This window comes from Panthera uncia (genome assembly GCF_023721935.1).
Source record: "Panthera uncia isolate 11264 chromosome B2 unlocalized genomic scaffold, Puncia_PCG_1.0 HiC_scaffold_24, whole genome shotgun sequence".
Classification (NCBI taxonomy): Eukaryota; Metazoa; Chordata; class Mammalia; order Carnivora; family Felidae; genus Panthera; species Panthera uncia.
In genome coordinates, this window is record NW_026057580.1 from 57021246 (window position 1) to 57045528 (window position 24283).

The 24283-nt window shown below is 34.6% G+C and overlaps 1 protein-coding gene across 3 annotated transcripts in view; it reads right to left on the reverse strand.

Moving 5' to 3' along the window:
- Positions 1 to 24283, reverse strand: part of MMS22L (MMS22 like, DNA repair protein) — a 125818-nt gene that overhangs the window by 71884 nt on the left and 29651 nt on the right. For all 3 annotated transcript variants that reach the window (XM_049654021.1, XM_049654022.1, XM_049654023.1), the window contains 4 exons: positions 23230 to 23292; positions 15349 to 15468; positions 12765 to 12991; positions 10361 to 10864 (listed from right to left, as the gene is read on the reverse strand). In XM_049654021.1, coding sequence (XP_049509978.1) covers positions 10361 to 10864; positions 12765 to 12991; positions 15349 to 15468; positions 23230 to 23292 — 914 coding nt within the window. The remainder of the gene's footprint in view (positions 1 to 10360; positions 10865 to 12764; positions 12992 to 15348; positions 15469 to 23229; positions 23293 to 24283) is intronic.

Consider the following 24283-nt stretch of genomic DNA (forward strand, 5'->3'; position numbering starts at 1 on the left):
CTGAAATCACAATTGTAGATATTTTTACCCATTCCATAGTTGGAAAAGAATTAACTTTAGCAAATGCATCACAAATGAGAGGTTCCAGTCTTCAATATATTTATTATGACAACATGTCTTTGGTTTAAGAACATAGCACTGTGTGGTGCCATGGAAGTGCACAGTATTAATGTCTTCCTACAAACTCATTGCTGAATTTCATCTAAAGCTTCAAAGATCTGGGTGGTCCAAATACCTATAGTGAACTGTGGGGTTCAGGCAAGGAACCACAGGGACATAAATAAGATTGGGGAAAGTAGCTTTCGCTTCACCCAACATCTTTTGATTTACCATTTGCTAAAGAGAAATGTTCTGGTGCTTGGTACAGAAAATAATCATGGCACTTCTATTCCCTGAACAACTGAGCTGATCTACTTTCAAAATAATGAAATGTTTCCTTTGCAGAGTATATTTCTTTTGTCCTTGCCTTTTGTCCCAACATTTTTCGCCCCAATTTCTGTTTTATAGTGTTATTTTTCCATCTCTACCTTCCCTCTTTTTTCTAATTATGAAAGGTACATTTACTGTTTCATCCCAGAGAAAACAGATTTTTAGTTATTGCAAACCTTGAGAACTATTAATCAGAAAAGAAGTATAAAACTCCATTCACCCACTTCTTGAAAGTAGGAATAATCTTGAGGGGCGGGACCAATATAAAGCTCTATTTATCTCTTACTTTTCTTTAATTTTATAATTATTGGTAATTGGTGTTAAATATTAGACCTGATCTATAACTGGAGATCAAAAACTAGGGGCACAGCAAAAACAAAAAATAGAAGACTGAGGAAAGTGGGGGAAAACTAAGAAGTCACAGAAACTTTGGTACCTTTTCTTTGTGTGCAGCAGTCTGAATCTCACACATACGTGCCTTGTTATGAGTCTATTTTCCTACGTTGTGCTGTGGTCACTCAAGAGGCCCTCTCTTCCAGGAATTTTCCATCCTGGGGTATTGTCTTAAAATATTTTTTTGATTATTTCCTCACTCCATTATTTCAGTTCCCTCTTTAAATACCTTGCTTCTGACCGAATCCAAATACAGATGATATCTACTTTTAGATTTGAGGTGTTCCTGTAGATCCAGACTCAATGGAGAGCTTCTCAAAATTTCAAAAGCAAGCCAAAAAGCTCAAAGGCCCAATTACTCCACTTGTTTACACATTTCAGTGGGAGAAGAGTTTGGTGATAACTATTCAATAGTTAAAATAATAAAAGTGGGACAAAAATTTTAGCTAGAATAGACACAAATTTTATTTTTCAATAAGACCCAAACCCTTTTAATTAACTGAGAAGAATGTACTCTTGTCATCTCCCCGGAGGTCCTTTCTGCCCACTGGTGCTTGAGAAGGCAATAATCATGGAGGTGAAATACAGATTATACATTAAACCCATAGCCTGTCTGCACAATTACTGTTGTCTACTTTCAAGTGGATACTGGCAAGAATTATTAGATAAGCAAGTAAAAGTTGGGGACAAGTATAAATCATTATCAAATAATGCTGAATGACTAAAATAGTAAAATATGAAATGGTAAAAAGATGATGGTTTCAATAAACACTTACCTAAGTACCTTTCTATTCTCATGGTCCATCTTTCATGTAATAAATACATGAGTACATGTCATATATGCTGCATTTAACTGCTTTACTAATGTACCCCAAGTGCCTATAATAATGTCTGCTCCCATAGCAGGCACTCATAAATATTAGTTGAGTTTTTTTAAATAATTTGCTTAATGAATGTGTATCCTCTGTTAAAAATAATTACAGCACAGGTAGAAAGCACTAAAGGATATTAGAGATAAAATGTTAAGGAGGTTCAAAAGGAAGAGAAATTATTCAAGATTAGGGACACATAGACAAGCATACATTTCAAGAGAAGCTTGGGGCACCTGTGTGTCTCAGTTGGTTAAACGTCTGATTTTTTATGTCAGCTCAGGTCATGATCCCAGGATACTGGGGTCAAGCCCCGTTGTCAGGTTCTGTGCTGAGCATGGAGCCTGCTTAAGATGCTCTTTCTCTCTCTCTCTCTGCCCCTCTCCCCTACTCATGCTCTTTCTCTAAAATAGGATAGGAAAGGATAGTAGGAAAGGATGTTGTTCACATAAAAAGAGATAAAAGGTAAATAAAGAAAATAAACATGTACTGAGAGATTATTATGGCCCATGTTCTGAATAGGTATAGCATCTAAGTCAGTGGTGTCCACAGTGTCTTCTGCTTTCCACTACAGTAGGCACTATGTATAGGTATCAAAGCCTTGCTTTATACCTAGTGTGATAGAGGAGTTGAATTTTACCTTGTGCAGCAAAAAGAGTAGCAACTCTCAGACACTAACAGGGGTTCCTTTAGAAGCAGAAAAGCACAGGGTTCCTAGGTGGCTCAGCTGGTAGAGCATGTAACTGTTGATCTTGGGGTTGTGAGTCTGAGCACCACATTGGTGTAGAGATTTTTTTTTTTTTTTTAAAGAAACAGAAAAGCACAGTTTGCTACTGTAGAATTGTCCACTACTGCCTGGAATTCTGGCTTCTCCCATATATGATGCCCATGTACGATTCTTTCTGATTCTATCTCTAGTTCTGATCCATTCATTTAGTAATAATTTCTGAAGTTACCTTACCCTTCTATATCCTTCTAAATAAATCATTTGTTTTGTTTTCTTTTCCTGTACTCTGCTACTCCACCTCTATGCCTACTATGACCAGCACTGACCATTTTTGACTTCTGATCTTGACAATTACTTTCATTCCCTGGATTTAACCCTTTTCTTATCATTGTTTATCACCACACTTCGGCTTATTCAGTCCTCAGATCTTTGTCTACTATGTTCTGGCCTGAGCCCTCAACTGGTTCTGATAGGAAAAGACAAAAGTAAGAAAGATTTGGAGAATTCTTGAGAATTAGTAGTTCCATCTGACTAAAATAACCGGGAAATCACAAGAAAAAGTTGCAAATGTGGGAAAGCCAGACTGTGGAAGACTCTGAAGACCATGGTAAGGACTGTGAAATTTTCTGTGGTTATCAGGATGTCAGTCAGTAACAGTGTTAAAACACAGAATGACGTAAATAGACTTGTTCTCTAAAAAGATAAATGTGGAAAAATGAGATGAGCACAAACAACACAAGGAAAAATAAATAGGACTTCATTAAAATTTAAAAAAAAATTATGCTGCAAAGGACAACATCAAGAAAGTGAAAGATAACCCTCAGAATGGGAGAAAATATTTGCAAACCACATATCTGATGAAGGACTTGTCTCTAGAACATATAAAAAATTCTTTACAGTTCACTAACAAAAAGCCCAATTTAAAAATGGGCAAAGGATCCAAATAGATATGTCTCCAAAGAAAACAGAATAGTCAATAGGCACATGATCAATAAGCACATGAAAAACACACAATATCATTAGCCACCAGAAATGCAAGTCAAAACTATAATGAGATGTTACCTCTCATCCACTAAGATCACTTGAATCAGAAAGACACTTAGCAACAAGTGCTGATGTGGATGTGGACAGATTTCAAACCTTAAACCCTGTTGGTGGGAATATCAAATGGTATACTAGAAATGGTTCAGTATTTCCATAAAAGGTTAAACAGAGTTACCATATGACCCAGCAATTCTATTCCTAAGTATATACCCAAGAGGAAAACATTTCCACACAAAAGCTAATACATGTGTTCATAGTAATATTATCCATAGAACCCCCAAAGTGGGAACAATCCAATCTCCATCAAGAGATGAATGGATAAATAAATGTGGGTAAAATGGATTATACGGCAATAAAAGGGAATAAAGTACTGATATATGTGGTAATATGGATATACCTTAAAATCATTATTCTAAGTGAAAGAAACTAGTTACAAATGATTACATGTTGGGCGATTCCATTTTTATGAGAGGTCCAGCAAAAGCAAATCTATAGAGACATGAAGTAGATTAGTTGTTGCTAAGGATGGAGGTTGGGTAGGGGAAAATGGAGAGTGACTGCTAATGGGTATAGTGTTTCCTTCTGGGGTGACAAACTGTTCTAAAATTATGATGATGGCTGTATAACTCTATGTAAATATACGATAACCATGATATATAATAACCATTTAACTGTATGGTATGTGAATTATATCTTAATAAAGCTGGCCAGTAAGTGAATTGTATGATAAGTAACATATCTCAATTAAGCTGTTAAAAAAAAAAAAAAAAAAAAGATGGTCTGAAGACAGAAGGCACTGGAGGCACAGAGAGTAGGAAACCTTAATAATGGTCTAAAAATGGAGGAAATGGTAGTGAGAATAAAAAAGGAATGAAAACATTAAAAAAAATTTCTATCAACTGGGTATACGGAGAAAGGAAGGACATATTTATATATCCCATTTCTACCTTAAGAAATTAGTTTTCTTTTTCTACAGCAGCTCCTTAGCATCTCAGACATATAGAATCACAACTTTTAACAGTTCTAGAATTATTAGGCAATATTCATGTTCCCTACATCTGGACTTTGTTTTTAAGCAATCTGATTCATTTACACATCCAAATGCATTTACTGAATGGCCACTGTGTTAAAAGTACAATATCAGAATGAGTTAAGAACTATCCAAGGTGTAAGTATGTACATGCGTGCATGTGAATGTGTTTACTGAGGTTGCCAGGCTTAAAGTGTAGTACATAGAAATGATTATGGGTTCTTTTGAAAACAACAGTAATGACAATAAGAGCAACGGCTCACATGTATCGAACACTTTCTGTGCCAAAAACTTCATATTCATTATTGCATTTAATCCTCAAAACACCTAGTAAAAGTATGTGCTATTACCCTCATTGCAGAATGAATAAAGTTGAGATTTGGACACATAAGTTTTCCCTTAAAATATTTTAAAAGAATTACTTTGTACTTATGTAAGGAGAATCCATGTGTATGTAACAGATCTAGTTGCAGACTAAATGACTTAAATATTAATTCCTATGTATGAAAAATTAAGTAATCTATGTTTTAGCAAAACAGAAAAAAAGTTCACAAAACTGAGTTTATATAACTGCATGAATTTATAAAATGTTGTATGAAAAGCTATAGTGAAAATATTTTGCAAAATTCAAGCCTAGTAAACAGTTAATATTAAGGTAAAATACTAATTCATCATATACATTAAAATCTCAGTTGAAAGATAAATAAAATATTTAATAATGGAAAAAATCATTAACTTTTTACATACTCTCAAAATATTAAGATTTATACTACTTTCCCTTGAGATGCTTATGCTTTCTCAATAGCAACCAAAACTGGTAGATGGATCACTTTTAGTAAGCAACACAACTATTTGATTTTTCAAATAAAAACTAGAAATATCCATGAAACACAATCATGTGCTCTCTCCCGAATTATTAGAACAATGCCAAAAACATGCATCAAATCATACATACATAAGCAGTAACCACTCATAATAATAGAAAACCCAAAACAAAAGGAGGAAAAGGCCTGCATGCTGTCAAAAGCATCCTTTCTATTTTTCCTGAAAATTCATATGCATTTTTTGTCATCCAGCAGTCCCTCAGGAGAACATTTCCTCTTGTACTTCTTCCTTCCCTAACTAGACAACCCCAATTCTCTCACAGATTAAAAAAAAAAATTGTTTAGAATAAATGATACCACACTAATAAAAGTTAAAATAACTAGAACTACTGAGCAAGAAAAACATTTGAGGGGAATAATAAACACAGTTCTATGCACGTGCATACACAACTCCCCGCCCCACCCCGCCCAATCCCAAATGTCAAAATTGATATATAATACACAGATGAACTTCTAGGCTCACTGGAAAAGAAGAAAAAGTGTTTAAATATATATGTATTCTCAAAATGTATTTTGAAGCCAGGAAAACAGAGGCTTAATCTTTTAAGGAGTTGTACTCAGCACATAGAATATCAAAAAGAAACTAACCATGCCTTCTGAATTATTTCGTAGTCTCAAAATTTAACATTTTAGACAAGTTTTCAACTGCCTTTAGACCTCTTCTGCAACCAGGCTCTTGTTTAATACAAAATAGGATGTCAGTTGATCAATATCCATTTGGCTTAAATTCATAAGTCCACAACCTCCCTTAAGTGGTAGAACAAACAGGTACAAAGCCTGAAAATTTATTGTTTCTTTTTAAACTCCAAATGATATTTGCAGATGCCAAAAGGCATTTTGAAATCACTCACCCTTACTTCAGTAAAAATGAAAAAGGGGGATGGGAGGAGGGAGAATCTCATGAGGCCTTGTATGTCAAGTTTTTGCCCAGAGCTAATTTTCATAGCTGTGTTATAAAACCCTGAAAATGGAGGTTTATAATGGAAATGCTGACAGACCCTTAACTATAGCAGCATGAATGGATATAATTAAAGAAAAGCTTTTGGCTACACCTAACTCCACAAATGAAAGCTGCCATTTTTATATTAACCTCAAATAACAGCAAGTGAGAACCAGAAATGGGATTCCAGAAAGGTAATGTGAAATGTTAAAGATGACTGCTAAAAACTGCTTGACATTCGAAGTTTTAAACATGGAGGCATTTAGTTAACATAACCAAGTCAGTATTTTCATAATGCTACTTAATCAGCAATAAAGAATGCTCTGGTGAGCCATCAGCTCCAGTTAGCAGAAAGTGGCATATGAAGTTATTATTTCTTAACAGCCTAGAGGGAGCCGCTTCTCCCTTTAATCAGTGATCTTCGTTCCTTCCTACCTATAATTTCTCTGTCATACAGTTATAAAACTATTACCCAGTTCAACATACACACTCACACATCCTGCACACACATTTATGCAAGGACTGGTACCTTATTCCCACCTGAATTTGAAAACAGAAGAGATTGCTAAGGTAAAGTATTTCATTCTTTTTCTTGTCAGGGATGCAGCCAGGAATAAATATCATCAATCTATGTAACCCATCTTCCTTATCTAAACCAAAATTCAAAGAATTTAGCTCTGTTCTTCAAAGGGGGGCAGGGAGCCTATGCTTTAGTTTTTATCAACTATCAAAACATTTTTGAACCTTTTAATAATATTAAAAGTAATACTAACATTATAGCATACCTAGGAGGCTCCTATGAAAAGATCCTCAGAGAAGTTCCAGATTTTGGATTAAGAAAGTAGGAACAAACACATCTCTATGATCAAATATCTAAAGGACTTTTTCTTGTGTTTCCCCTCTCTGCCTCCTTTTCTTCTTTCTTTTTAAGTTAACAATCCTGAATGATCTCTGGGGTTCTTTCCCCAAAGATCCGAAACTAAAAGCCTGTCCATCTTCAGGGTATCTGCCTTGGAAGCTCTAAAACTGATGAAATAAAACAAAACCATCCAAGTCACAGTCCCTCTTATTATATACTTTAATCAGTCTCACTGAAGAACTGTGTGCAAATTACAATGCAAGCTTCAGAAAATTAAAAGATGGTAGCACCTACATGATGACAGCTTTAATGAAGACTCCCCACACTACTGCACTTTTCTTTTTTTAATATTTATTTTGAGAGAAAATGTGAGTGGGGGAGGGGCAAAGAGAGAGGGAGGGAGAGAATCTCAACCAGGCTCTGCACTGCCAGCATAGGACCCTATCCTACAAATTGTAAGATCATGACCTGAACCGAAATCAAGAATCAGACACTGAACTGACTGAGCCACCCAGGAGCTGCATGCTCCACTCACTGTTACTCAAACACATTGAGCTCATTCTTCTCTCTGCTAAAGATGCTCTACAATTATGGCAACGGAAGTGATATATGATTACACAGTCACTTACAGCAACTGTTTTTAATCATAGTTGAGCATTATAAAACAAAACTAAAAGTAGGTATGTGTGCAAGGAATTAAATGTTATCAACATAAATATATTTGTGTCTTTTTCATAGGTTAGTTCTACAGATCAACGGCCTTGGTTTAGATGATAGCAGACTACAAACCCAAAGGAGATCTAGTTAAAAGAAATTTCTAATATAAATGTATACTTGCTTTCGCCTTATATAATCAATAATCTTCAACATGCATCCTTGATTCCTACCTTTGTACTTGACTAGTAATGCCCATGATTACCAGAGATGCATTACAGTTTATAAGATACTTGCAAGCAGAATTTTTCCAACATTTTGAAATAGTTTTGGCTTTAATACTAAAGGATTTTTACCAAATTGAATTTAAAGAGCAAAAATTTGTTTTTATTATAAGAAATGAAATTTAGATGGAATAATGTTGATAATAAATTAAAGATAAATTACTGCAAATAGGGGCGTCTGGGTGGCTCAGTCTGTTAGGTGTCTGACTTCAGCTCAGGTCATGTTCTCATGGTTCGTGGTTCGAGTCCCACGTCGGGCTCTGTGCTGACAGCTCAGAGCCTGGGCCTGCTTCAGATTCTGTGTGTCTCTCTCTCTGGCCCTCCCCCACTCACACTCTGTCTCACTCTCTCAAAAATAAACATTAAAAAAATTTTTAATTACTGCAAATAAAACATGATTTACTTGTCTCCACCCCTCTTTGTGATCATTTTTTCCATCTGATGACTCATTTAAAAAATATATAACTTGTAAAAACATAAAAACAAACTGAACAAAAAGCACTATCCCCCTTTTTTTAGTAGCAAAAATAACAGCTAAAAGCACTCATAAATATATATGAATAGGTAACACTTTAAGGTTTACAGTTTGCAAATATCATTTAACTGCTTATGATTTATAAATATATATATAATGGTTTGGTTAGTTTCTGTTTAGTTATTTGTAAACTTTAACAACAGTAATGTAAGAAGGTAGCTGTGATTGGTTAGAGTCTGAGTGGTGATACTGAGACCTATTTTAGTAAGTCACAGAAAGTCCATGTTTCCATTTCTTCATCTATAAACAGGCAGGACAAGGTTGGCAAAGAAATAAATGAGTACAGTATTTGTATACTGTATGTCTTTCAAGAATACAACAATTATTCTTGTGTTTCTAATTATCATTCTTAAAGAATAACCAAAAAAGTCCTAGGTAGGAGCTTAAAGACAAAAAGAAGTTAGTGAACAAAAAAGAAATAAAGAAGAAATTTCTTACTTTCTTACTTTTATTTACATTTTTAAAGCCTCTCCAACTTTTGAAATTAGTCCCATTCTCCTATTACCAAGTTTCCATTAACATTTTTACAAACTTCAGCATTTAATTTCTTATCTGAGAATGCATATTTTCTAAATATACTCCATATGCTAATCTAAAAATCAGAAAGGAGGCTTTCTCATATACTATTAGGGAGTGTAAAAGTTGGCACAAGTTTTTTTTTTTGTTTTGTTTTGTTTTGGGGGGGTAGAAAATCTGGTATCATCTATCTACATTTAAATGCGCATAGACCAATTCATTTTTAGAAATTAATCTATTCTTCCACAAATACACAGAGAAGGCACATATAAAGATGTTAAATAAAACTGTTTAAAATAACAAAGTGGTAAACAATATAAATTGACATTATTATGGTATTCGTTAAACAAAGTTTGGTACAACCATATAATGAAACACTAAGTAGCCATTAAAAAGAATTAGATGGGTATCCATCTACTAACATGGAAAGCTGCCAAAGAAATATTAAGTGAAAGGCGAAAGATTTATTCGATCTGAAGAAAAAAAAAAGAAATATTAACTGAAAAAAGGCAGGTGCAGAACAAAGATCATCTGTTTTGTGTTTTTAGCCTATAAATGAGAAGAAAAAAATCTGGAAGATTCTATGAGAAACGATTTTACTTCTGTGGAGTAAAACGAAAGCAGTATTTAAGTGGATCTGAAAACATTGTTTTATATGGGTGATTGGTGTTATCAACAGAAAAATCTTATTTTAATCTCAGAATAAATTGTCTTACCTGGAAATATTTCATGCAGTTGAGGTTAGAACTCTGCAGCAAAATAATTTAAAGAAGCTTACCTTTTTTTTTAATGGTACAGGGTGGTCAAACTCTCCTTAAGGGCACAAAATGCAAATGTTTCAGTAGAAGCCACCTTAGATTTGAGCTCATGATCTTGTTTAGACTATCTGAAACATTCCTTTGGATAATACTATTCCTTTAGCAAAAGTAAAAAGGGAAGGAGGGGCAAAGAAGCAGTTAGGGGACTGCACCAGAGCTGCTCGGAGTTTAGTTTTATGTGTTAGCACATAAACTTTCTTTTTAAAGAATTACTGTTCAAAGTAACAGTTTGGAAACTACTTATGCCAACATAAAACCAACTCCTCTCTCTCCATTTGGATTTCATGAGTGTATCGAAAGGAAAGTTTTAATATAGAATCAACATAGGTGATGACATAAAATAAATCGATAAATTAGAGTATTTACTGGAAAACGTACCTGATTCTGGCCAGAACAGCTTGTAGAAAGCTCAACACGATCCTAAGTTCAGATTCTTGACAAGCTCGCAGAAGCATACTGAATCCATCATTAAGCAGTTTTTCATGGGAAGGATGCAAGCAATGGCTAGTCTCAAACACTTCTTGAACACCATCAATATAGATGGAAAGAAGGGTCCAGAGAGTCTGTCTTTGTCCCATTTCATCATTCTTAGATACCAAGAATTCTTTTGCTTTCTCTCGAAAAGCACCTGAAAATTTCTCAGCCAAAACACCAATGTCCAAATTTTTCTGGATATACATCAAGAGGAAGGCCACTTGACCCTTCCAAATGAGAGGAGATGTTATAAAGGAAGGCTTGAGGAAATTCAGGAGGCCTAACACATGACCTGCTACATCTTCCACCTCTGCAACAGCTGCTAAGAGTAGAAAAAGGATGAAAAAGTTCTGAAGACCAACTTCAGTTAGTTCTTCCATTCTTTTTTGATGGAATTTAGAATATATTCTGCAAAACAAAACAAAACAAAATTACCTTAAAAATTTTTCAAATAACAGCTTTTAAAATAACCTTTTAAAATAACAGCTCAATACTCCTGACAATCTCATTACTGTAAATTTAGCTAATTCTTCATTATAATGTTGCCATTGTCACTTTTTCTACTTTGAAAATACTCACAGAATACTCATACCTTCAAATTTCTCAGTGAAGCAGCAATCATCTATGAGTGAATTAAAAGGATTCAGTGGTCTTCCCCAAAGGACAGTATAAGTTCTTTTCATATAGTATATGGCTTTTCCTGTTATTTTAGTACTCTTAATCACCTTTCTTTTTTAATTTTTATTGACAAATAAGAAAGAATATATATCCCCTTTTTTTTAAAGTTTATTTATTTTGAGAGAGGGTGAGGGTGAGGGAGAGAGGGAGGGAGGGGGAGAGAGGGAGGGAGGGGGAGAGAGAAAATCCCAGGCAGGCTCCATACTATGAATGTACTGCCTGACACGGGCTCAAATCTACGAACCATGAGATCATGACCTGAGCTGAAACCAAGAGATGGACACGTAACTGACTGAGCCACCCAGACACCCCAAATATATACTCCTTTAAGTACAATTTGATGTGCTTTAAAAAAATCTTAATGGGGCAATTTTAAAACAATTTTCCTTAAACTCTTTCTCCCTGTACCCCTCACAAAGACCTGCTCTTGCCAGAATTATACCTAAGACAATTCAACGTGCTGGAAAAATTATTTTTACTTATTGATAAAGTAAAATGGTTAGTGTTTAAATGTGCAAGACTCCCCATTTAAAAATCTCTTGTGTTAATATAATTTACTAGTCGAAGTAAAGGATTACTTCATCAATTAAGGGATTAGGATAGGAATAATAGAACTGTTACTGAATAAATTCCAAATATTTGTTTTAAATAAAAGTTCTGAGTATTATGTCTTCCATAAAATGATTTAAGATTCAAAGATAAACTGGCAAACAGAAAAAAAAACCTACTGTTTGAGCCACATAATTTTTGGAGGTTTAACAAAGAAGTTACCATTAAAAAAAAGTATACACTAAAAAAATTCTACTGTATCACCATCATCTTGCAAGTCATATATGGGAATCAAACAGGAATTTCATTTAGTGGTTCCTGACAAATCCCTACCTAGAACATGAAGGAATTCTTACTCTGCAAGAGCTCCCATTATATAAGCTGAGCAAGTGGTGGGGGGCAGTATATTTTACAAAGAGGGCTAGAAAAAGGGCTAACAGATAAAGAAAGTAGGTCAAGGGAAGACAATAAAAATTCATATCTATTTAACAAGCAAAATTCTCAAAAACAAAAACCAGATAAATATGACCGAAAGTTTATTTTACCACACCAGAAATGAAAACTGGGCATTCTTCTCAAATGAGAACATTTGAGTTATTTGGTTCTACCTTCTGGTTAGTTTTCATTCAAGGAAGCAGGACTAATGGGACTGCTGAATTCAAAGAATGCAGAGTTTTACAGACTGACTCTATTACCTGCCAGTGTATGATTTGGAAAGGTTTTCTATTTCTGTAATTTTGAATAAAATTTATGCACTGAATTATATAATAACGTTACAATTAATTTTGGCAAAAGAAACAACAGTTCTCTAATATATTTAATATATGGAATTTCAATCTTTAGGACAGATGAGATAAACCAAAATTCTCCCCAAGTTCTAGATACTAGGTTTGTTCCTTACTATAGTAAATTGGCAGGATCAAAAGGCTGCATGTTTTGTTGTTCTGTATACACTAGGGAATACATTTTAAATGTATAAACCATAAAGACTTCTAAGCACAAGTTAACTTTAAAAATACAAACAGTTAAGTAACACTTCTTCAGAGTGAACGTTCATGACAAAGAAATATATGGCACATACCTTCCTTTGACTTGTTTCCAAGGATGAGGGCCATTGTTCTTCATTGCTTTCTTAACAACTTTTGCCAAAATGCAAAGGAAAATGGTGTAACTACTGCTGGATTTATACAGGCCATTATCTTGTTTATCACAACAGCAAGTCTTCACCATTTCTAGCATAGACAAGGGTGACTTAATGATATGTGTAAGGCCTTTCAAAGGAAGCCAAGAGATGCTAAAAGAACTATTCTAAAAGCAAAAAAGAAAAAAAGAAAAGAATATAAGTATTAAATCCAAGTAAACAAAAATGGAAATCCCAATTAGCTCACTAAAAGTTTGACTTGCCTTGATCACATAAATTACAAACAGTACTACACATCCTGCCAAAATAAAAATTCCACAAAAGCAGAGACACCAAGGGCTGTTCAAATTCCTAAAACATCTCCAATATGTCTTTTTAACAGTTGGTCTGTCCAAATTAGGAAACATACAAGATCCATCCATTGCATTTGGTTGCTTTGCTTCTTTAATCTCTTATGTAAGTTTCCCAGAGTTTATGTCATACCATTTATTTTTATATTAGATCATTTATTGTGTAGAATTTTCTCCAATCTGGATTTAGCTGCTAGTATCTCCCTAGTGTCATGTAATGTACTCTTTTATCCTCTATTTGTTCTGAAAATCGGTAGCTGTATCTAAAGGATTGATCAGATTCATGCAAGTTGAGTTTTTTGATAAGAATATTCCATTGGTAGTACTGGGTACTTCATGTTGCAATTAGGAAAACAGACATTAAATTGGGTCATTCCTTTTGTGACGTTAAGATTGAGGGTCTTATCAACCTGATCTGTTAATCTGAGTGATCCCCAAGATTCTCACTGAACAACTTTAGCAGCCATTAATGATCACTGCCCAGAAGCCTTACTTCATCAGATGTACAAAATAGTGATTTTCTAATTCTATCATTACTTCTTAATTAGCTTATTAGAAATTTGGTTATTCTTAAATATAGTTTATATTCTCATTTATAGTTTTCAGAATAATGAGGGTTTGGTTTTTTTTAATTAATGTTTATTTATCCTTGAGAGAGAGAGAGAGAGAGAGCGCGCGCAAGTGAGTGCATAAGTGGGGGAGGGGCAGAGAGGGAGAGAGACACAGAATCTAAAGCAGGCTTCAGGCTCTGAGCTGTCAGCACAGAGCCCGACGCAGGGCTCAAACTGGCAAGCTGTGAGATCATGGCCTGAGCCGAAGTCAGATGCTTAACCAACTGAGCCACCCAGGCGCCCCTGTATTTGATAAGTTTCAATCTACAGCAATCATTATTCTTTCTTATGCTCAAATTTACCCAGCATTGGAGCAATGGGACCTCCTTTTGACATGACTCCATCTTACTTTGGTATTTTCCAGCTTTCAGATATGACAAGCATTGTGGACTCATACACATGTTGTCTCAGAACTAGAATGGGTCATTTTTCCAATCAGCCTGAAATTATGCTTCAGAGAAAGGTGTTTTTCTTATTTTTAATAAGCTGTATTATGTATAAACCCAAACTAGTAATTTACTTGTAAACCTCCCATTTCCATTTTCTATCTCGATTGAAGGGTTCACTATTTACTCAGGAACTCAAATACTCCAAATCTTCTCTTTTTTCCACACATAACAGGTAACTAAATCCTATAAACCTACCTTTATAATTTTTATTTTTCAAACATATCCTCTCCTTTCTAAATCCATTGCCCCTATTTTACTCACTCACTGCATTATTAGCATTTATTATTACATTGGACTATTAATATAACACCCAAATTATTTATAGCATTTTCAGAAAACTCTCCCACACACGTACCCAATATGTCACATCCTTGGTTTTCTATGTCTCTGGAATAAATCATAACTCAACCTGCACATTATCTTCAACCCTACATAATCTAGTCACTGACTACCCTATGTTCCTTATCTGCTGTTTCTTCCCATAGTCATATCAGACCTATCCAAAACTATTTAACACGGTAGGAAAAGACCAAGTTTTTTATGTGTTCATACATTTGTTCATTATGTTCCTTTCACCTGAACTCTCCATTTCTTCTATGCCTGGAAAATTCTACTCATTCTCCAGTTAAAAAATTACCTCATAAAGCCTTTCACAAGTCTATACGCTGGGTCAGATACTCTCTCCTTGGACATTCCACAGTACCGTAACTTCTTCCCCACAATGTCCACTAACCTATAAGCAACTCAAATGCCAAGACTATGTCTTATTCAGAATAGCATTAACTGTTCAATGTGTTGCTAGTAATCAGTAATTGTTAGAAAACATTTATAAATGAGGATTAAAAAGAAATATCTTTCTGGTGCAATTTTGGTTCCTTTGCTTACTCTCACTCTTAAGAGAAAAGAGACAAAATGTTCCATTCCCTTATGTCAATGCTCTATAAACAATGCTTATGAAAGGTAAAACAATATTTTTGAGCTACTCTAATCTACTTGGAAAAATTAATTTTTTAAGAAAAATCTGTAACTTTTCATAATTAAACCATAAAAATATTCCTCAAATATGTACAAATTCTTCAAATTCCTGGAACACATTCATATTTTATTTACTCACCAGGTTCTTACTATAATATTCCCATAGAATGGTGACAATTACAATGTTTGGCTCCCAGAAATCACAAAGCGTCAAACAACAGTGCAGATGCATTCGTAATTGTTCTTCTGGTATACCATCCTAAAAAATAAAATGAAATTGTGGGAAAGTAAAAGGGCTCTGGTAACATGAATATTATTGCTTGATACGCACTGGATAACCTGCTTTTATTTATTTATTTATTTATTTATTTATTTATTTATTTTTTACTGTTTATTTTTGAGAGAGAGACAGAGCATGAGTGGGGGAGGGGCAGAGAGAGAGGGAGACACAGATTCTGAAGGAGGCTCCAGGCTCTGAGCTGTCAGCACAGAGCCCAATGAGGGGCTTGAACCCACGAATAGTGAGATCATGACCTGAGCAGAAGTCAGACACTCAACTGACTGAGCTACCCACACACCCCTGGATAACCTGCTTTTAAAAAGAATATGAATACATATCACCAAATCATACCCACTCTCATCTTCAGACCAGAGGTCTAAATCAGGATAGGCTATACTTCTAAAAATTTGCTTTATGTATTCAGATAATAGAAATTACATAACTCAAAGTGACTTTTAACACAATTATTTAAAAATTAAAGGTGTTTGTGATGGAGTGATTATAATAAGGGGGTATATATAATCTGAATTGCTTAAGGAGGAAAGTTTGGGCATGGAGGAAGACAGAAAATGGAACAGATCCAATAGTGGTGAGCAGAATGAAAATGAAAAGAAAAATGAAAAAATGTAAAGCATAACCCTGGAAAATGGGTGAAATAAGTAAAAGAAACTCTGCTTAGATGTGAGGATATTAAGAAACTTACAGGACAGGGTGATTACATGCAATAATGTTGGGGTTGCTAATAAAAGTAACATATAGGTATAAAAAAAAAAGTGATCTTGGTGCTAAAACATTCGAAGAATAAAGGGAATCAAACGTGAGCAGATTTTTTTTGGTAAGGCATTAACTCTTAATTAGTAATCCTTTAGAATACACTCAAGCTTCAAGTCCTCCAGGAAACTTACTAACTTCCATACTAAAAGAGACCCTTCTTTATGCTCCACAACCTCCTATGCACACCTGCATCATAGCACTTACCTTCTTAAATTTATGTTTGTCTGCTTTCAAGTGTCTGTGAGCTCTCTGAGAATTAGGATAATTTCCCCTGGGTCTAGCACACTGCCTGGTTTGCCAAACAAACTCCATAAATATTTCATGAATAAAACTGAGATCTAGGTTCTTGTGCCTCTTTTTACCAAGTAACTGTATGGCTTAGGGAAAGATACTTAGCTTCTCTAAGAGACAACTAAGCTCGTTTAACCAAAGAAGGGAAGTTTCTGTCCATCATTAATATTCTTTTGATTTTATTATGAAAATATTAAGCAAGACCTAGGCTCATTCCTGTGGCATACTACTCAGATAAATTAAAGCATACTAAATTCAATATACTTCAAGGATTTATGACTCCAAAACCAACTATAAATACCATTCTATGCCTCTTTCCAAAAACAGAAGGGAAAAGAAATTAACATTTAATGCACACTGGATTTGATCAAGATTGCTCTTGGTGACCAGACCAAGATTTGAATAAAATTTGTGAGGCCAGAACCCATGTTCTTTACACTGTGCCCAACCAAGAAGAAATTAAATATGGTGTATTCTGAGAGATTTTTTTAAATTTTTTTAAAAGAATGGAGATAAATTTCCCTTCTTTTCCCTGCTAGTGGCTACAGATTATAATGAAAAAGAAAATACCATTTTCTCCAGTTTTGGCAGGATTGGGTCATCAGTCAGTTGAGTAGGACTTAAAAATTTTGTTTAGCTTATAATTACAGCTAGTATTTGTTATAAAATATGTTTTCATTTTATGTATATTCATTTGTTTTGAGCTATTTTCCCTTAGTTAAAAAAAAATTTTTTTTAATGTTTATTTATTTTTGAGAGAAACAAGAGATGAGGGAGGGGCAGAGAGAGGCAGACAGATTCTGAAGCAGGCTCCAGGCTCTGAGGTGTCAGCACAGAACCCAACACAGGGCTCGAACCCACGGACCATGAAATCATGACCTGAAGTCGGATGTTTAACGGGATGCTTAACCTGAGCCACCCAGGCACTCCTCCCTTAGTTTTTTCTTAAAAATTCCCTTCAAAAATGTGTGTGTGCACATCAGCTGAATTAAGAAGAAAGGATTTGCCTAACTTCAAGCCCAGATAATCAAAGAGATATAAATACAAAATAGGAGAAAAGAAGCAAAGAGATATCTTAGCTCAAATTCATAACGAGAAAACAGAAGATGAAATACAGTGAAGAGTACTGGAAAACTCCTGTGTATATTAATTTCTTCCTACCTTACATTTTCCATCACACACTTTTTGGAAAGGAAAAAAAAAAAGAAAACACAAACAAAAATATGGAAATTTGAGATGCTTTCCACAAGTATCATCAAAATAGATCTAGAAACCAAAAACGATTAAACACATAGCAGCAAAAAAGTTTTAAAATAGAAATAATGGTAAAAATAGTTTTATTCAGAATCCAACCAAGTCAAATGCTTTGAGAGAGCACATTGTGAGTAAAACATGTAAGAAGACTCAAATCCCAGCTTTGCCACTTCTTAGTTACCTATATGAACATGGACAAACTCCTTAACCCTATCAGGCCCTGCCATAAACATTAAGTGGAAGAATGTACATTAAGTGCTAAGTACAGTGCTTGCATAGGGATGGCTGTCACTGTGTTGTCTGCAAGAGAGATATATTTTTTTAGGCCAAACTATGATCAAATAATAAATGCAACAGGATCTCAGTATCATACCTTACGCTGATATATTTCATTTCTGTGAGTGCTAAGGTCGAACTCTACCTAAACCAAGAGGTTTGAATAATTACACCTAAATCCATGCCCTCTGAATAAAGAGTTTTAAACAATCCAGGTCTTTGGGCCTCTTTTCTACACAGCCTTACACCTGCCTGTTTGAATCCCAGAGGCTATGCTACTCAGCTTCTGCATTTTTCACAAGACCTATGGGTGCTCTGTAGGTCTCTTCTCTGTTGTGTGAGTATGTATAAACTATTCAATGAGAAGGCTACCCCAGAATATTCCGTAGTGTCTGCTTTTGATTTCCTGATTCCATAGTGGCTGCTTTAGTCCTTTTATTTTTTATAACTTTTTTTTTTTAAACTTTTATGTATTATTTTTGAGGTAGAGAGAACACACAAGACAGGGAAGGCGGGGGAGGGAGAGAGGGAGACAGAGAGGGAGGGAGGGAGGGAGGGAGAGGGAGAGGGAGAGGGAGAGAGAGAGAAGGAGACGCAAGCGCGCACGCGCGCGCACACACACACACACACACACACACACACACACACACACAGAATCTGAAGCAAACTCCAGGCTCTGAGCTGTCAGGACAGAGCCCGATGTGGGGCTTGAACCCACAAACCAGGAGATCATGACATGAGCTGAAGTCGGAAGCTTAACCGACTGAACCACCCAGGTGCCCCTCTGCTTTAGTCCTTTTATAAAGAATGTCTTCCCATCTTTATTTTGAAATATCAAATTTAGGCATCTTAAATTTGGGTATATACCATATGTGATATTCTTCTACTGAACTAAAAATGAAAACAATTATCTTTTATAGCCAGCATACATGAAAAGATGCTCAATATCACTGATCATTAGGGAAATGCAAATCAGAACTACAATGAAGTATCACCTCACACCTGTCAGAATGGCTAAAACCAACAACACAAACAACAATAAGTGTTGGTAAGGATATAGAGTAAAAGGAACCCTCTTACACCATTGGTGGGAATGTAATCTGGTGCAGCCACTCTGTAAAACAGTATGGAGGCTCCTTAAAAATTTAAATACAGAATCACCATATGATCTAGTAACTGAGCTACTCGGTATTTACCCAAAGAATATGAAAATACTTATTTGAAAGGATATATGCAGCCCTATGTTTGTAGCAGCATTATTTACAATAGCCAAATTACATACACAGCCCAAGTGTCCATCGATAGATGAATAGATAAAGATACACACACACACACACACACACACACACACACACACACACACTGGAATACTACTCAGCCACAAGAAAAGAATGAAATCTTGTTATTTGCAATACATGGATGGAGCTAGAGAGTATAATTATAAGCAAAATAAGGCAGTCAGACAGAGAGAAATACCATATGATTTCACTCATATATGAAATTTAAAAAACAGAACAAACAAGGAGAAAAAAAAGACAAGCCAAAAACCAGACTTTAACTATAGAGAACAAATAGTTGGTTACCAGAGGGCAGGTGAGTGGGTGGATGGTAAAATAGGTAAAGGGGATTAAGAGTATACTTACCATGATGAGCTTATCAGTAATATATGGAATTGGTGAATCACTATATTGTACATCTGAAACTAATATAACACTATTTTAACTATACTGGAATTTAAAAAAAAAAATTACTCTTGGGGCACTTGGGTGGCTCAGTCAGTTAAGCACCCGACTCTTGGCTTTGGCTTGGGTCATGATCTCATGAGTTCCAGCCCCGTGTCAGGCTCCAAGCTGGCAGTGTGGAGCCTGCTTGGGATTCTCTCTCTGTGCCTCTCTCTCTCTCCCTCTCTCAAAATAAGTAAACGTTAAAAAAAAAAAAAAAAAAAAAATTACTTTTTTTTAAAAATAAAAATGGCAATTTAACAATTGAGGGCTCATTTTTTAATGAATAACCTAACTAGAAGAAGTCATCAGAAGAATAAAATTTATTTGCAACCTAAATAATGACTGTTAGTCTGCCTGATTCAATGTATTTTTAGGATTAAAGAAAGTTGAAATTCAATATCCCAGTCAAGATCCTTCTGTCCAAGAAACATAATGATTTTGAATTAGTTACTACGGGGCGCCTGGGTGGTTCACTCGATTAAGTGTCCAACTTTGGCTCAGGTCATGATCTCGCGGTTTGTGAGTTCAAGCCCCGCACTGGGCTCTGTGCCGACAGTTCAGAGCCTAGAGCCTGCTTCAGATTCTGTGTATGTCTCTCTCTCTCTCTGCCCTTCCCCTGCTCGTACTCTGTCTCTCTTAAAAATAAACATTAAAAAAATTACAAATAAATGAATAATAGAAATAAATTAATTATTAGAAGATTACTGCCCCATATAATTGAGATCTAATTACATTCTGAGTTGTTTTTAGCCTTGGACTCTTCAGGTTCCTTAGCAAATAAAAATATTAGACTTGTTTTGGATATCTTTTTATACCCTTCAACAAACTTTAGTAGAAAATTGTCTCTAGGATGCCAAAAAATGAGGCTTTAAAAAACAGATAGTATAAAACTCAAAATCTTCTCTTCATTTGAATACAATAATGCCGTTTTAAAGGTAGAACAAATGTTTACTGTCAGCATACACAAATATTAAATAGTACTGCCTCCAAAAAATGGTTAAGGTAAATACTTAACTATTCAATCATACCAATAGAAGCAAAGTTAAACAATAAATGTTCTCTTTACCTATAAAGCTCAATGTCTGTTTCCAGAAAATCCTTTTCTGGCTAGAAAGATTTGGAACATTATTTGGTTAATTACAACTACAGTGGCATGCCTACGGATTATATTTGACGACTGCTCTACACGAGGAATGTATGTTTTTTAAATACTGCAAATGGACTCTTTCACTGTTGGAGATAAAGTCAAAGCACACGGGCATGGGCAGATTTTAATTTACCTCAATGGGGGAAAACAGATATAATCAAACTGATAGTTCTATCTGAACATATTATTTATTTTTTATGACCACCTACTGCACCCACAAAATTGATTTCAAGAACTCCAGCAAGTAGTACTGAACTACTTATAAAATCTAATTTGATACAATCAAGGCATGACAAAATTGAAAGATCACTAGAGAAAATGGACTACTTCTTTCTAAATATTATAATGGCTTCTCTCACGGGAAAAATTACTTTGATTTTATGTTACATCTAAATTCCCAGAGAAAGTTTCTTGGAGTCACTAGACTATTTCTATTTCTAGGGTGCCTGACTTCCCACAGTTTGCCCAGGACTTTCCTGGTTTTAGTACTGATCCCAATTCTGGGAAACCACAAGCCAGGCAATTCCTGATGGGCATACTACTTATTTCCAAGAACTACTTATTTATCATCAAAATAAGTTCAGCTAACACCATTAACATACTAGCTATATTGTAAAGATATATTATGCAGTGTCAGAATAACTTTTATTACATTATGAGTAAGACAGTTCAAAGTTTTTTTTTTTCAAGTAAATGAGTTTCCTTCATTTAAAATCAAAATTATAGTGAGTCATAAATACAAGAAAAAAAGAATTAATTTTCAAGCAACTAAAAAGGGTCTGAGGAGGGTTTTCAATCTCTTAGTCAAAAAGCAAACTTCTTAGTCAAAAAACAATGGAACAGAGATGATGATAAATTCTTTCTCCTGTTTGTCCTAGACCATTATGAGTGTATGGGTATTTATCCATATGACCCTTAGAACCTAAGAAATACTCTGTAATTTAAAACCTACCTGAATAAACCATAAATTCATACAATGTTAGAGCTGAAAGGAAGTTTAAGAGGTTTTAAAGCTGTGTTAAGGCATTAAGACTGGATCAATAGCTAACATAATTAACAATGACCACTTTTTAGTGATCCCCTACATTCTTGAAGTAAAAAAAAAAAAAATGTATATAAGACACTTTCTGAATTACTAAATCAGTATGTTCTCAAAAAGAACGAAGGAGAAAGCCAATTGAAATGACACAAAAAAATAAAAATAAAAACTTTTACAATGGTTGAGGTTATGGTTATTTTGTTTTTCATACAACTATGTATGCACAAGTCTTTGGAATTCTAGTCTAGAATTTTTACTCATTAATTGGAAGACTCATATTATAAACTAAATGTACTTATTGTACGCTTTACCTAAAAAAATTAAGAGTTAATATAGATAAAATGGAAAAGAAAATTTGACACTATTTATATGATTTTCAAAGATATGGCTACAAAATAAATGTGCGTGTATTCATAAGTATGAATGAGTGTGCATGTACGTACATATGATATATATATATCAATCCTGTACTATATTTCTTGTTTATTCCTCAAGATTTTAACAATCTTCATATCCTAACAGAAAAGTAATCTACTACCCAAATTTAAAAATATTCTTTACTAAAATTTCCCCTTAAATTCTTACATAAATAACTTATACTACAAAATTTTAGAGAACTACAATACAGTATGTTTAAAGATGTGATGAATAGCACATTTAAAACTATTTTAAAAGGAGGTCAAATCTGACCTCTGGGCCATGAAGCACCACATTAGCGGCTCTGCAGAAAGAAAAATGATAACGTAGGAAATGAGGGCTCAGAAACTAGGACCTTATCAGTTAGAGTAGGATTCGCGCCTGTAAGACAAATTGCTCAGCAAGGCAAGTCACCCTCCTGCTGTGATGAGGATACAGCCGAATTTCCAATGCCACTATCTCCCTCATCGTGTCTCTAGACCTGATACCATACAGTCAAGGAATGGCGTACAGTTTTGAAACATCCACTACTTATCCTGAATACATTTTGTCAAAGTCACCGGCTAGGATAATTTTATTTGTCCTTCAACTGGCAACTCAGTGTTTGAAATAAAAATCTTCAAAGGATACTCATTCATAGGAACTATCTTATGTTGCCCCTTCATTAACAAAGAATGATGATTCCACCTCAGGTTTTTAATAAGTAAACAGAGTTTGTTATTTAAATCATTTTAAGAGTTTTCTCAGTTCTTAAAAAATAAAATCTGTAATGTTAGAAATCTAGCAAAGCCCACAAATTGTCTCATTTGAAAGCATACCTGAACACCGATGGACTTTTTTAGCAGTTCTTCTACAAAATTCCAATTTGATTCCATTTGTCTCTAGAAAGGGAGAATATTGCAGCAAAATTATTGCTCTCAATTATGCATTGAAATTATAGCATAGCAGGCTAGTAGTGAAGTACAAATATCTTCTCTATCATCAGACATCATTACAACTTCTTGAATGTCTAAAATTACTTGGACAGAGTAACTTGACAGACTTGGTAGAAAAAAAAATTGTAACTATTCCAATCCAATATAAACCTTAACAGGACATGTTTTATTAAACAATGGCACTTCTAAACAATTATAACTGTTTTAACAAATATTTAAATTTTGCTGTCATATGTAATTTAAGCGGAAAAAAAAAACTTCATGTAGTTTTTGGAGTGTTTTATGCTTTGAGTGTTTTTCCTCATTGTATACTTTACTCACCAGAGATTTTTTCATTTTATGTATAATAACATCAAGACAATCTATTCTACTAAGCAATTAACTAAACATTTTGTATAGGAAAAAAATGTACACAGTGCTACCTCATTTAATCAATGGTCACTTATCTGGAAGACTCCTCACAATAAGGAAGAAAGCCGAAAAGGACTTTCACAAAGCCAAAATACTTCACAAAAGCTAGGCACTGAAAAAGGCTTTGCTTTCCAAAGGGAAAGCCTGGAGGAACGCTCAGTTCTTAAAGCTCTGGATACATGTATACTAGTCAAAACCAGAAGAAAAGAAAGTGCTTTGGAGAGGAAGCAAATAACAACTAGTTTCTGACAGTGAGTGAAAAAGGTACAAAAGGTAACTGTAACACCTCAAAAAGCAAAGCCAGAACCCTTAAAGAATAGAAGCAAAGAGCCTCATCATACCCTACCATCCCCATCATAATTAATATGTTGTTCAGAAGGATGAACCCAAATGACTCATAAAAGGTTAAAGCATAAAAGGTTAAAGCATGTACAATATTCTTGATTAAAAAAAATTTTTTTTGAAATATTTATTTTTGAAAGACAGAGAGACAGAGCACAAGTGGGGGAGGGGCAGAGAGAGAGGG